Source organism: Sphaerodactylus townsendi, linkage group LG10 (genome assembly GCF_021028975.2).
Source record: "Sphaerodactylus townsendi isolate TG3544 linkage group LG10, MPM_Stown_v2.3, whole genome shotgun sequence".
Lineage (NCBI taxonomy): Eukaryota > Metazoa > Chordata > Lepidosauria > Squamata > Sphaerodactylidae > Sphaerodactylus > Sphaerodactylus townsendi.
Genome location: NC_059434.1, coordinates 65317198 through 65331917, shown reverse-complemented (window position 1 = coordinate 65331917; position 14720 = coordinate 65317198). Strand labels below are relative to the sequence as shown.

General features: G+C 40.4%; 1 protein-coding gene across 3 annotated transcripts in view; it reads right to left on the bottom strand.

Moving 5' to 3' along the window:
- Positions 1–14720, bottom strand: part of LOC125439694 (bifunctional heparan sulfate N-deacetylase/N-sulfotransferase 3) — a 91290-nt gene that overhangs the window by 36741 nt on the left and 39829 nt on the right. For all 3 annotated transcript variants that reach the window (XR_007245563.1, XM_048508822.1, XM_048508821.1), the window contains exons 4-6: positions 11071–11225; positions 8814–8999; positions 6078–6206 (exon numbers count right to left, since the gene is read on the bottom strand). Coding sequence is in view for 2 of the 3 variants with exons in the window: in XM_048508822.1 (XP_048364779.1) it covers positions 6078–6206; positions 8814–8999; positions 11071–11225 (470 nt within the window). In the remaining variant the exon portion in view is untranslated. The remainder of the gene's footprint in view (positions 1–6077; positions 6207–8813; positions 9000–11070; positions 11226–14720) is intronic.

Here is a 14720-nt window from a genome sequence, read left to right as displayed (position 1 = left end):
GCAAAGTCAACCCAAACATTTTAAAGTGACATAGTGAGACAAATCAACAGCTTAGTCAGACAAATGAGCCAATGCCAAGCCTAGGAACTCAAAACTCTCCAGGGAAGGGGGGAGGGAAAAAAACAAACCTGCAAGTCTTCAAATGCTGTCTCCTGATACTTTGAGAAAATCCTGAATATTTCTGGGATTTTCAGGATCCATTTACTGTTATCCCAGAAAATCTTGGATATCATCTAGAGACTCAAACATATCCAAAAATACCAGTAAGGTATTTTTCATGTATATAGTCAGTTCAGATATATCTGAAAGCACACCTTTAATCCAAAAAGGTCCAGAAAACTCACCCGGCCAGTAGACACATTAGTGAAAGTGCCTGTTATTAACAGACTGCATTTATTACTGTTAACTTCATTTAAAATATCTGCCCCATTTTTCACAGGAATTAAAATTAAGACTGTGGACAGAACTAAGTAATCAAAACACCTTTAATACTAATAAAACAGCTTTTGAAATCAAGAATCCAGTCAATTAAACACTTGCTGAGATAACAGTATCTGTAAGAGTGAAATATTTTACAATGTTTCTAATCAGAGGATATATATGGTACAGAGAAAGCCATTTTGTTGCTTCCCCTGTGTTATCTGGTCCAGAGGTGGAAAGGAACCCGCAAAGCTGCCCTTTTGGATTATTTATTCATTTAAAACATTTATATGCCACCTCTTTGGAGTCCTGCAGGATGTACCTTACAAGCAATAATGCTAGAAAATAATAAAAACACCATAAATTAGCAATAAAAAAACAAACCAAGTCATTAAAAGCAAGCCATTGTACACCTCTTATCTAAGAAGTTGGGAAGTTTTATACAGCGATAGCCTATTTAGGGCTTTAAATATATTCTCTTTCAGCCACCTGTCACACATATTCCACATCAGCTTAGCATAAATAGGCACAAAATGTAGCTAGCACATATATGCAGTGGCAGACTGGATGTGCATCTGTAGTAGCCAAAATATAATGTGTACGTCCATGACAGGAAACAAACAGTGTGAAACAAAAAGAAGCAAAAATGTTCCCTTAGATTTATAGTCAGGTATGTTTGTATGTTGAATTCAACTTGCCCCTTGGGTACAATTGCTCTTATATGGGCTTCGAGAGACTGATAATGTCTTTCTGTCATGTTTTATCAGAAAGTCTTAGAAAACAAATATACTGCTCAATTCTGTTTCTGCTTCTACCTAGTTCAAAACCTAAACGTTTCTTTTCTTTATCATTCACAAGAAGCCCTTAGGAGACTGGTAGCGTCTCATCTTCGGAAACTCTGAACAGAAGCATGATTCTGTTAACCCAGAAAATATATTTAACAGTGCTGACAAAGCTGGCGGGAGGCAATGTCTTGGGAGAATGAATGGTTGTAATCAAACTGAGATACTTGCTTGAAAAAAGAAATTGTTGCTGACACTGACATTCATACAGTGAAAATATGAGTACATTTTAAAAGTATTCCTTCTTTTCAGGAGGAGTCCCAAATAGGTTTCTCCTCAAAGTACATCACTGGGAGAAAACTCTCAAAAGCATTATGTAGACTAAGCAAGCAGACTCCATTTCACATGGCAAAACCTTTAAAAGCTTGGCTTTATATCAATAATTGGGGAGGGGGAGACCTCAGTAAGACCTCAGTAAGACCACCCTGTGTTTAACTGCAGTGGCTGGCCTGTAAGACTACAAGAAAAACTCAGGACAGGGTGATTATATACATTTACAGTAAGGTTGCCAGCTTCGAGGTAGGTCCTGGGGATCTTCTGGAATTCAACTGTCCCCCAGACAACAGAAATCAGTTCCCCTAGAGAAAATGTCTGCTTTGAAGGGTAGACTCTGTGACATTATACCCTGCTGAGGTCTCTCCCATCTCCAAACCTTGGCCCCTTCCGCACACGCAAAATAATGCGTTTTCAAACCACTTTCACAACTGTTTGCAAGTGGATTTTGCTATTCCGCACAGCTTCAAAGAGCACTGAAAGCAGTTTGAAAGTGCATTATTCTGCGTGTGCGGAATAAGCCCTTGTCTTCCCCAAAACTCCAGGAATTTCCAAACCAGGAATTTCCAATCCTAATTTACCTGTACAGCAAATCCATAACCAGCCATTTTACTCTGGCAGCTATAGGTGTCAAGATCATTTCTTCTCTGAGGCACACAATAATCTAACTCTAACATGAGAAACTCAAGGTTAGCACCAAACAACATCTCCAACATATCGCTCCCAGCATAACCAATTTGCAGCAACTCTATTAGATAGTTTAAGCTTAGAAGAGTAACTATCCCAAGATCATTCAGTGAGCTTCATGGTTGAAGTGGAGACATGTACATCTTAAGGTGCCTTATAATGAATCAGAATAATTGGTCCATCAAGGTCAGTACAGTCTAGTCCAGAGGTCTGCAACCTGTGGCTCTCCAGATGTTCATGGACTACAAATCCCATCAGCCCCTGCCAGCATGGCCAATTGGCCATGCTGGTAGGATCTGATGGGAATTGTAGTCCATGAACATCTGGAGAGCCATAGGTTGCAGACCCCTGGTCTAGTCAGTCAGTGGCACCTTACAGTATTTGGCAGAGGTCTTTCATATCACTTGCTACCTGCAATTTTTAACTGAAGATGCTGAGGACTGAACCTGAGATCTTCTGCATGCTAGGCAGATACTGTACCACTGACCGATGGCCTCTCCCAAGAAGAATGAAGATCTACCCAGCCCTAATCAAATAATCTAACCACTGCATTAAGCTGAAAAAATAATTCAGATATGGACACATACCAATTCAGGTATGGGAGTATAAAAATCATGCAAGCCAATACTATTTAAAAAATCATTAAAAAAATACATGTCACCTTATCTGAAAGTCAAAGCATCTAACAATTAGTTGAAGATAAAGAGGAACATTAGCAATCAAACAACATGATAAAAAAGTTATTTGTCCAAGAAAAATGAGTAATCTCCATGATCAGTATTACTCAGAAGAGGGCTAGAAGTGGGCACAGGTTTGCTGGTTCTGTGCCTTCCTCACATTTTCTGATAGCCTATTCCATAGAACTAAGCTGCCACCAAGTGGGGATAATCCCTTGCCATGGATAACCACTCCTGGTAAGTAGAGGGCACAACGAGCAAGCTCTGTTGAATGGACCTAAGTTGGAGTGTAGGCTCATACAGATTTACAGCTAGAACAATAGAACAACTTAAAAGTCTCAATGACCATCAATAACTCCCATGGTAAGCAGCAAAGCCAGAACAATTTGTTTGGATTCAAGGAAAATACTGATTCACAAGTCTGTGTGAGTAATTAACAAGGTAGAGGAATAAGGTGCAATCTTAACATATACCCCTTTGATATACATGATGCATACTTCTAGGATTTCTTTCTATCTGTGCCCTTTGAAATTCCTCTTGAAATGCCACTGAAAAATAAAACGTAAAAGACTTACTGGATATCAACAATGGTTTGTCTGAGAGTATAACTCCACCTGGATCCCAACGTGTAATTTTCCATTTTGCATACCATAGCATTGTACTTTGTTGTGTCCCTGTGATGCCCAACAATTACATGAACAGCAAGAGTATGATCACAGTCAGATAAAACTTTGGGAACAAGAAAGTATTGTTTGCAGAAGGCACACTTTTAACAGCAGGTGGTTTCCAAACCCTATAGAGCAGTGGTTTCTAAACTTTTTTGGGATACTGCCACCTGGGCTTCCAGGCCACATTCCTAGTGCCCCTGCCACCACAAACATATACAATCACAACCTATTTCTTGCTAATAGATCTACTGCAAATAGAAAACAACAATGAGCAGTGGTAGGGCTCTTTGCCTTGGCTCCCCCACCCCCAAGAAAGTGCTTCTTCTTTTCCTTCAAAACTCACTGGTTACCACACGGAAAGGAATCGCTGCACTGCCTCTCTTCCATCCCCAAACGCTTCACTGCCTTCCTTGATGTTTGCACATCCCCCCCCCCCCCCCGGAAGCAGTACCACCCACTTTGGGAACCCCTACTATAGAGGCTAAATTTGAGAGATTCCATGTAAACTACAGTAAGATGGACATTGACTAAAATGCATTTAGTAGAGATCACCTCCTTAAAGATTTCTGTTATTTCATTTTATTAGGAAGTCCCATAATAGCCTTGTTGTGGTGATCCCAATAACTGATGAAGGGTCTACATCTCTCTGAATCCATAGAACATTGTAGTATTTCCTAACTTGTTTCATTTCTAACTTACTGAAAGAAGAGATCATGGTATCCACATACTTTACTGAGGATTTACATCTTCCTCCCATTATGTCTTGGCCCAAGGAAAGGAGACAATTTAAAAGTAGAGCTCTTATTGTGGATGAACAAGCATACAAAGTCACAGAAAAATTCCCACAGTGCCATCAAAATGGAAATCCTTCAGTTATTGTACTAGTGTCACTTATGTGACAATGGAGAAATATCAGCATGGCAATCAGGCATGCCTGAGAATAATGTAATATGGAGGTATATTTCAACAGCCAAAGAGAATCATTTCAGAAAATATGTTGTATTAATTACCTAAGCAGGCACAATCTTTTATAAATATATAAGCATTAACCAAATGCCCTTTGAGTAAGACAAAAGAGATAATTGATGACAGGAGGAAGCATGAACTGAGAGAGAGAGAGAGAGAGAGAGAAGAATTCAAACTGAAACCCTTACTTAAACATTCAGTATCTACAGATATGAAGGGAAAATTAAACTATGAAATATTTAAAGAATACAGATGACACAGCATTTTCACTCTCGAGAAAAGTAAAACAGGGAATTATTTTCAACTGAGAAAGTCAGCAGTTGAAAAATAATTGAGGAAAAGATGCCTACTCCTCATACACAGATCAAAATCTCAGAAGTTCAGAGCTTTATGAGGCAGAAGGATCACTTCATCCACTGCCTGCACTAGCTCTGAGAGATGCGTCTGAAGAACTGATGCAGATGGAATCACTCTTGAAAGAATAAAAAATACAGGTAAATTCTGTCATTCATAACTGAATTAAGTGAAAATAATAATGTACTCTAGCCTTGCCATCACTGAATGAGTGGCCTAAATCACTGATTACAGGGAATATTTGACACGTTTACCAGTTGAATGCCTGGCCATCAACAGCCTGCAATTGTTGTTGTAAAAGTAGATAGTAAGTTATAAAGTTCCAACATCTGGTAGAAAACAGGTGTTCTACATGTTTTATGAGCACAAAGGGCCTTGCAGCTAAGACAGTTTTATAGGCACTATCAACTGGCTCATGAAGAGTGTTTTGCGGTGGAGAGAAAAGTCCATCTTGCACATTTTCACACAATGCACTTTTTAGATCTTGTTGAGTTAATGTGTAGTTGGAGTACTCACTTCCAAAGTGGGTGCCTTCTACCACAAGGCTGTGGTAGACACAACTCCAGCTTGGCAGCAGTGTTAAAACTTGGGCTATAAATACAGAAATACTTAAACACAAAACCATGGTGGCAAAAGTACAATACTGAAGTCTTGCTAATGAGTTTCCCTTGAGATTTTGTCGTATATGATCAATTTCTATTGCTTTCAAATACTAAATAGTTTGGCTCTACTGACTTAAGTAGAAGTATAGAGCTTCTACTGCCATTTTGTTAACAGTAAGCAATATGGAGCTGCTCTAACCTGGATAGCCCAGGCTAACTTGATCTTGTCAGATCTCAGAAGTTAAGAGGGTTGACCCTGGCAAGTATTTGGATGGGATATCTTCCAATAATCCCAGGGATGTGATACAGAGTCAGGTAATGGCAAACTATTTCTGAATGTCTCTTGATTTGGTAACCCATCAGGGGTTGCCATAAGTCAGATGTGACTTGATGACAAAAAAAATGGAGCCTACGATTATTAAATTTTGTAATAGAAGCAGAATGCTTGACCTCAAACATATCAAAAACGGACCACTAAGGAAAATATTATGAAAATTGCATAAGCTTAGCAATCCTCTTATAACTGCATGTAAAATAGCTCACTGGTTATCCTTTTGTCCAGTGTTTAAAAATAACTCGGGTACTTACTGGGTTGAGAACAACTGTGAAAAAAAGTTCCCCTCCCTGTATGCTCTTGTTTAGTTCTTTTGGGCCTCCAGGATATTCCTTGTAGAAAATAGTATGGGTAAAAAGACCACAGGTTTGTCGAGGAAGAACCTGTGGAAAAATAGGACAGTCAGGACTGAAGCACTACAGTGAAGTAAAACACTACCGAGTTTTGGTAGTTTGCTTTTAATGGAAAGATGTAACGTGTTTACCGCTCCTACTGGAATCAGTAAAACTAAAATGTGCTTAGTTTTATTGTATTTTTCTGTACAGGAAAATGCAGAGAAACTGCATGCTCATAATACAACATGACCAACTGGCACTACATCATATACCAGTGCACCACTGCACGAAGATTCCCAAGAAGAACACAGCTTTGCTGGAATGCTTCTTAAATTTATCTTCTGTTATGCCTTTAATTGACATTTCTTAATTGTATTTGTAAGCTAATAAACAAACATTCATTTATTTCTTCACACATTTGAATGCTTTGTCCTTCCAATATGTATGCCACCCCCCTGAGTTAGATCAGCTGTAGCTTTGGAACTGGGTTTGAGGAGCACATACGCTCAGCTATCTCTATTATTACAAGCATACTCAAAAGCAGGTCACCTGTTCCTAGGTCCAAGCATCTGAACATTGTGGTGAGTAAATGAGAGTGAAAAAGAGGAAAATGAGCCCAGATATAACAGAAGTGATTGCAGTCTGGAAACTTTGATGCCCTGGATGGATGGAGAGTTGCCAATTTCACAGTGGGTTTGGCTGTTCTTAGGAAATCAGTGTGAAGTCTTGGGATGTTCATGGATCCAACCTTGAGATGGATGAATATGAACTGGCAGAAGCAACTTGTCTATGGCCTTTCTTCCCTTCGTAACTCAGCTGATCTATCTTTGTTGATTCATATTTTCTTTAATCTCTTAGGCTGTTTCTGCACAGCCAAGGAAGAGAGCCTGCATCGGCATTAATCATGCTCTGCACAGCTGCGTATTCCCCTCCCCGGCCCCAAACACCTCCTTACCTCCTGCTGGCAGCCGTTGCTCTGCTGTCACTCTGAGGAGGCCAGGGGACACACCCCCATGGCCAGAACGACGGCTGCAGCTACGGAGCCAGGGGGCGTGTCTCCTGGCCTCCTCGGAATGACAGCAGAGCGACGGCTGCCAGCAGGAGGTAAGGAGGCGTTTGGGGCCAGGGAGGGGAGGGGAATACGCCAGCTTCCACCCGCTGCCATTCGCATGGCGTTTGCGGGAAAACTCACTCCCCGAGTGAGTTTTGAAAACACCGTTTTGGCAGGCACAGAGCGCTGCTGCATCAATTTGGGAGTGGCGCCTGTGCGAAGGGTCCCCGCCAAAATGGTGTTTTACCAGGCTGAAGCCGCTGCTTTCAGCCTGTGCGGAAACCGCCTTAGAGTGGATTGCTGGAACACATTCTATACAGAGCTACTCTTGAGGAACATTTGGAATCCGTAGATGGTATCAAACACAGTTGCCTGTTTGCCTGCAGGCAACATTTATATTGTCAGTGGTGGCTCAAAACCTACATGCTTCTTGCTTCACTAATTTTTTAAAAATAAGTACTATGTTCATACAGACAAGTTGACTGTTTTCTGTTTACTGGTTTTTATAGTTTGTTGTGTGAAAACTGCAGTAGAAATTGAATAAAGCTAAGATGGGACGGTATATAAAAAAACCTACATAAAACACTCTCAACATGTAGCATACATAGCATTTTGTATGCATAAAGGCCACTTTTAAGCAGGGGAGCATTCAAATGCTCAATTGCACCTTTACCTGAAATGGTATAGCTTAGTACAGTTTTAGTTCTTAGTTGCCATTTGCTCTTTTGATGTCACGTACTGTAGTGAATGAAGAAGTCCATCTATGGAAATCCCATAGTCTAACAAGAAAATGCCAGTGTACTGTAGACAATCACAAGAAGCGTGATACTGGTGGAGAAATACTATGCAATCCAAAAGGGGGCCAAATGCAGCCTTGGAAGCAGCATGGGCTTGCACCTACATAGGTGCTCCCTCTGCTGACGTGATGCTGGCAGTGGGGCACCAGTGAAGGAGCTGTGATGCTGGCAGTGGAGCACTTTTTAGTGCCTGAACCTAGAAACTGCTTCATGCACTGGTGCCACAGGAGTCTGCGCTGTGGAGGGGGGGGGGGTGCCAGGGGCATTCCAGACTTTTGTTGGCTTCCACTGCCCTTTTGGCCTGGAAATGCCCCTTTTCCAGGTGCAGACTTAAGCCACTGCCCTCAATGAGGCTTTTTGATGGCTGACGGGATTTTCCTGTGTCTTTTCTCAGCTTTGTCACCATATGCCTCTTGGAGATGGCACAGTGGTGTTGTGTTCAGCCTCTGCAGATCAACCTCTTTCCCTTTTAGATTGGGCTGCTTCTGTGTTGGTAGAATTAGTAAGGGGGATTCTATGACTCCCTATTTCCAATTGTACGTCCAGAACAGGTCTGTTGTTTGCACTTGTTTCCAACAAAGGACTGAATAATCAGATACTGTCATGCTGATCAGAAGAAAAGCTTTAAAATACTGACTTCTGTTAGCCACCTCTTGTCAAAAATAATGACTATGCTTGACATATGTGCTACAGACAATGTGAACTTTCAATTCTCTGAGCTAATACATTTAAGGTACTCTCTTTTGAAATTGCTCAGAAAAAAAATTGGTACAGTAACTGAAACATACAAGATCAGAAAAAGCTTACCATGATGCTTTTGTGGGTGAAGCCCCTTCTGTACCGGGCAGGTTTCAAATGTGGATACTCTTCAGTACTGGTGATTTTGATATTCCAAACTTTCTTCCATGCATCATAAAGCTGAACATGAACAGGGTAGACACCAGAATGGTGAGGGGCCACAGCATAACCCATATCAGTTGGAATACCATGTTCCTGAAAAAAAGAAAAGCTTAGAAATCTAAATCAAAGCCAATCTGTGATGCTGCACCTATGCATACATTTGAAAATGTGAAGCATAATAGTGGGATTTTACACATCCAGTGATAACAGTGATAACTCTGCTTTTGGTAATTTCCCATCAAGGATATCCATCCACTGACATCCAAATGATCTTCCAAGAGTAACCTGTTTATTTCAGTAGACATGTGGCTTATTTTTTAAAGTCCTGGATAAATATCCACATATGGTGTTTATGTGGGTGTAATAATAATAGCAAATGAGTTTCCCCCAAATTATTAATCTTTTTCCCCTAAACCTTACAATTTAAGACAGAAATAAAGATTTCTCTGTGATTTCAGATCTCTACTTTTCCCCACTTCACCAGTGTTAGTCATTACTAAACCCTATGTACACATATAAACAATTTCTAAATTCTACTTCAAAGTTAAATTCATGAACTCTCAGTCAGCTGACAACTTTATACCACATACTTCATTAATGAAAACAGAAGGGTTTCTCAAGCAATATTGTACCTGTTTCAATAGTCAATACAACTGGACTTTTTTGTACAAGCTTATATGAATACCAGTCTTAAACATGAGAGTATGGGTGTTATCTAGTACCATGATATGTAAGTATAGTCATCAAATCTTAAAGCAAAGAAAAATCCTGTTTTGCAGTCATATCTTACAGTTTAAAAAAATTCTGTCTGGCAAATCTCTAAAAGGTTTCCATTCCAAATTACAGTTGATAATCTTGTTTGAAGACTGCACACATGCAGAAGTAACTGAAACGGGGAGTCTGACTAGGGCAGGACTATAGTGTAGTGGTAGAGGACCCTCCTTGCATACACAAGATTATTTCTATCTCCAGATATAGATATCAGGTGTTGGAAAAGCAGATAAAGATATCAGGTGTTGGAAAAGACCTTTTGTGTTTCTGAGAAAGAGACAGTAGTAATATGGCAGAGGCAACTTCATATGTTTGTTTAGAATCTCTGAAAATTCAGAGCATGTATAAAATTTAGAAAACTCAACTCGGACGATAACATTGAGAGCTAGGAAGATTCCAGGCACAATGATGAGCCCTTGACTTTCAAATATTTGGCGGAGGGGTGCTCTGAGAGAAAAATAAGAATTTCTTCTTAGGGTTTTTAAACAGCCTGATTCAAAATTTGTGATGCTCATTTATCGTGCACTCTTGTCACTTCTTCATAGGTGGCAGCAGAGTTCAACTTTTCTAATCATCAATATATTATATATTATGTATATTTTAAACCTTCAACCTCTGATACAGTGATTGAAAAAAAGATATGATTCATAAGAAGATATCAGTTATAAACCATATGATACAACAAATATCAGGCAGAAAAGCAAAATATAAAACACTATCATTTCATAGATTTGTAATATGAATGTTTACTTTAAGGCCTTAAACGTAAATGACAGCTAGCCTCTTTATTCTCAGGATTTGCCAATATGTTTTGGCAAGGATGTAAACAATTCCTAAAATTTGTTCTTCAAAGCTGCATCACTGAAGGCTGATTCAGACATTTATTTGCTTGTTCCAACTGAACTGGGAGCTCATGGCGAGTGACAGATGGCAACTTACCCCAGAGGTACAGAAAATATGCCTTTGAGTTAAGGTCTCCAAAATCTATCTGAAATAACCCTGAAGACTTGGGGATAAAAAACCGACAACTACGGGAGTGAACACATGAAGCTGCCTTACACTGAATCAGATCAGTGGTCCACCACAGTCAGTATTGTCTATTCAGAGTGGCAGCTGTTCTCCAGGGTCTCAGACAGAGGTCTCTCACATCACCTATTGCCAGCTATTCTTTAACTGGAGATGCTCAGGATAGAACCTGGGCTTTTTTCTGTATGCCAAGCAAATGATTTACCATGAATGAACTGACAAGGTTATTTCAGTCCATTTCCCTAAAGATAAGATACACTGAATTTCAAGCGGAGAAAAATCCTTAAAATATAAAAAAGAAAATTTGTGCTACAGATCAGAAAAGAAAACACTGCCACCAAATTCACGGTGTAGGAATTTAACTCACTAAGGCAAATTTTTTGTTGAGAATCATCTGCTCCACCAGTGAGGACTCATTATGGAAGAGATGTGGCTGCATGTGGCTCCACATATGAGGAAACCACCAGAATTCATCCACAGATCCCAGTAATAAATCGTCACCTTCATCTTCCTCTACAGTTCCTGCAGAAAGAAATAAGTTAAATCAACAACTCTCCCATTTTCATATAATATATTCTAACTGTGGATTGAGCCCACATGTAGAGATTTTTCTTCAAACTAGGGGGATTCCTCAGGTTTGCAGAAAGATCATAAAAGGAGCCTGGGGTTAAAACCTCCCCAAATACTATGTTGCTGCAGTGGGGGAAGAGTAGGATTGGTGACACACAGATATAGAGAGAAATCTTCCTCACTCCCCACCTCCTCAACTCCAGCACTGCTTCTCCTTGCAGTCTGGCTGGTTAGAAGCTAGCAGGAAAGTTTCAAAAGGACAGCTGAGGATGAGGCTACAGAGGCAGGGGTGAGAAGGAGACTTTTTGCCCACTTGCATGTCCCCAACACCACCACCACAGTTGTCCTTTTAAAACTTTCATGATGGTTTGTACATGGCCAGACTTCAGGGAGAAGCAGTGCTGGAGGAGTGTGTGTGTGTGTGTGTGTGTGTGTGTGTGAGAGAGAGAGAGAGAGAGAGAGAGAGACAGAGAGACAGAGACAGAGACAGACAGAGAGACAGAGACTGGGAGGAAAATTTTAAAAAGACAACTGAACTGGTGGCTCTGGAGGCATGGCAGGGAGGACTTCTTCTCACTACTGCCGCTGTCACTGCAAGCTCTGTTACCAGCCAGACCTGAGGTGGAATAGGAATGGCCTGTTTTTATGAAAGAGGTGTCTCTACCTGTCACATCTCCTCTATTAGGTGCCACAGAAGTACAGGTCAAAGATGAATGACATCTCCTGTGCTGGCTCAGTGGTATTAATAGGGTAAAACTTGCTTTGGTATGTCTCCCTGTCAATCACTGAAATGCCTCACCTTTTAGGAAAGACAGTGCCTCAGTCTGAGAAACCAGTCCTTACCCATGACTGCAATGTAGCTGCCTCTGGTTCAACAAAGGTTATACTAACTAATATAATCAAGATTTCCTTTCAGTTATTATTCAATGCACTAATCCCATCTTCCTCTGTCTTGACTAAGTGATAGGAAAAGAGGATCTTCATCTGAATGAAGAGGAACAGCAGTGGCGTAGGAGGTTAAGAGCTTGTGTATCTAATCTGGAGGAACCGGGTTTGATTCTCTGCTTCGCTGCCTGAGCTGTGGAGGCTTATCTGGGGAATTCAGATTAGTCTGTACACTCCCACACACGCCAGCTGGGTGACCTTGGGCTAGTCACAGCTTCTCGGAGCGTTCTCAGCTCCACTTACCTCACAGGGTGTTTGTTGTGAGGGGGGAAGGGCTAGGAGATTGTAAGCCCCTTTGAGTCTCCTATAGGAGAGAAAGAAGGGATATAAATCCAAACTTCTTCTTCTTCTTCTTCTTCTTCTTCTTCTTCTTCTTCTTCTTCTTCTTCTTCTTCTTCTTCTTCTTCTTCTTCTTCTTCTTCTTCTGAATTGGAAAAGACTCCGAGCTGTGATTCAGTCAGCTTGCCCTAAAATCTAATCATCTTCGGACGCAACCCAGACTTGGGACATTAAGCCTAAATGTCCTCCAGAGAACAAGAGCCACCTTTGTCTTGGGAAGATTAGCTCTCTTAGCACAACTAACTAATGGCTATGGGGGCTTTCAGGAAAGAAGTAGCAAAAATAGTGGTGGAGGGGAAGTGAGATGCCCCCTGCAAGCCCTTGTGGGTGCTCACTTTTTATAGTAATCAGCAGAAGCAGAAGCTACAATGTGACAAAAAGCTATTTAAGAATAAAAAACCTAACAAGCAATCTTAGAAGGCATCCAGGACATTCAGAAGTTTTTTAAAAATATGTAACTGTGGGGGGACAGCACTCAGATCCATGGTACGGTGGGAGATTAGAAAACAGAAGGATGCTTCTTATTTAACCAACTCCCCATGGTTGTTACCATTCCAGGAAGGCAAAGAGAAGATGCCCCTTCTTGCTCGTCCGGAGAATGGAAAGTTAGCTACAATCAGCAAAAACATTTTCCTTCTCCACCACAGCCCTAATCCAAACCAAGGCTTATTCTGCTGCAAAAACCTTTAAAAAAATGTTGGACAGGTCCATTTATGTATTTTGCAATATCTAAACTAATTGGGTCAAGAGCCAAAACAGGAAACAAGACAACAGAAACAATTATTCATCTATGTGTTTAACAAAGCAAACAACCAAAAAACCAGGCCCTGCCAATTTGAGGATGTGTATTTGCACTGAATCCCTCAAAGGACTCAAGTGAAAGTCTGGCAAATTGGAAATCACCTTAGGGATAGGACTGAATTTCACTAGGTTGAGTTAAGCTCAAAGAAGCACTGCTTTGTGTAAGCCCCAGATTTCCAAGAGCCGTAACAGAACACTACGGTCAATGACTAGAAATATGGTAAGCCAAAGGAGTCTGAAAACATCAGACTCTGTGCTTGGAAAGCAAGGGAACTAATTATGTAGAAAATAAATCCTCCTAAAGAAGCTCAGATCTGTCAAGACTCGGACTAAAAGAATGATCGAACTGCTGAACCATATTATAGGTTATAGCATATATTATAACAGGCAAGACAATGAGTACTAACGAAGACTACAACCGATGGAAGAATTTTGAGGCCATTAATTAGTTAAGAAGGAGATGATTTAATAAAATCTTGAAACATGCATTTTTTGATATATGAAGAATGTGCGTGATCATGTAGTATTTAACAAACTAATGCCACTATGGCCCACAAACATTTGCTACAGCAGTATTGTGAAATTGTGCCATGTTGATTGTATTTGACCTTTTAGCAGATGTGATGCCAAGGCTCACAGATGATGAAAGAGAGTGTATCCTCAGATTGTCTAGGCAGTGGTACTACAGACAAACTTGGCAGAATCCAACATATATCTTCTTCATGTGCAGTTAATTCCCATTTTAAAAAGGAATGTGTCAAGAGATAGACATATTTGCATGAACCAATCTAACAGATCAAGGAATTACATCTAGCGTTTGGTCATAAAATTTGAGCAAACATCCTGCTGGATGGGAAAGTATCACAAAGCTCCTACACCTAAGCCTGTGAGTGTTTCATGAGAGTCTTATGCATATTGAAAAGTCTAGCATGGGTTGTTAACAGCCTTGCCACAGGATGTGGGCAGAAGGGGTGGGGAGCCAGTTTCTATAAGAGAGGTAGAGTGAACAATGGGGTCAGCTTTCACTCACTTACATATGGGCTTACACACATGGGCAGAAACCAGGGAAGATCCTGAGACTATACTTGTACTTATTTTCATGTATATTAGTATTAGGACTTAAATATGGTTATTTTTACTAAAATAAAGCCTAAAGCTTTGATAGGAGTGATTTACTGTTTGCAAAAGTCTGATCCAGACTTGGTTATATCTACCTTAAAAGGGGATTGATTTCAGGCTTCCAGGCACAAGACAGGGAAATTAAATCACCTTGTCTGGTTAGGTAAACCTGGCAAGAACACGGCCAATTCCACCCAACACAATAAAACATCTTCAGGACATTTAAAAAACAGGGTTTTTTTG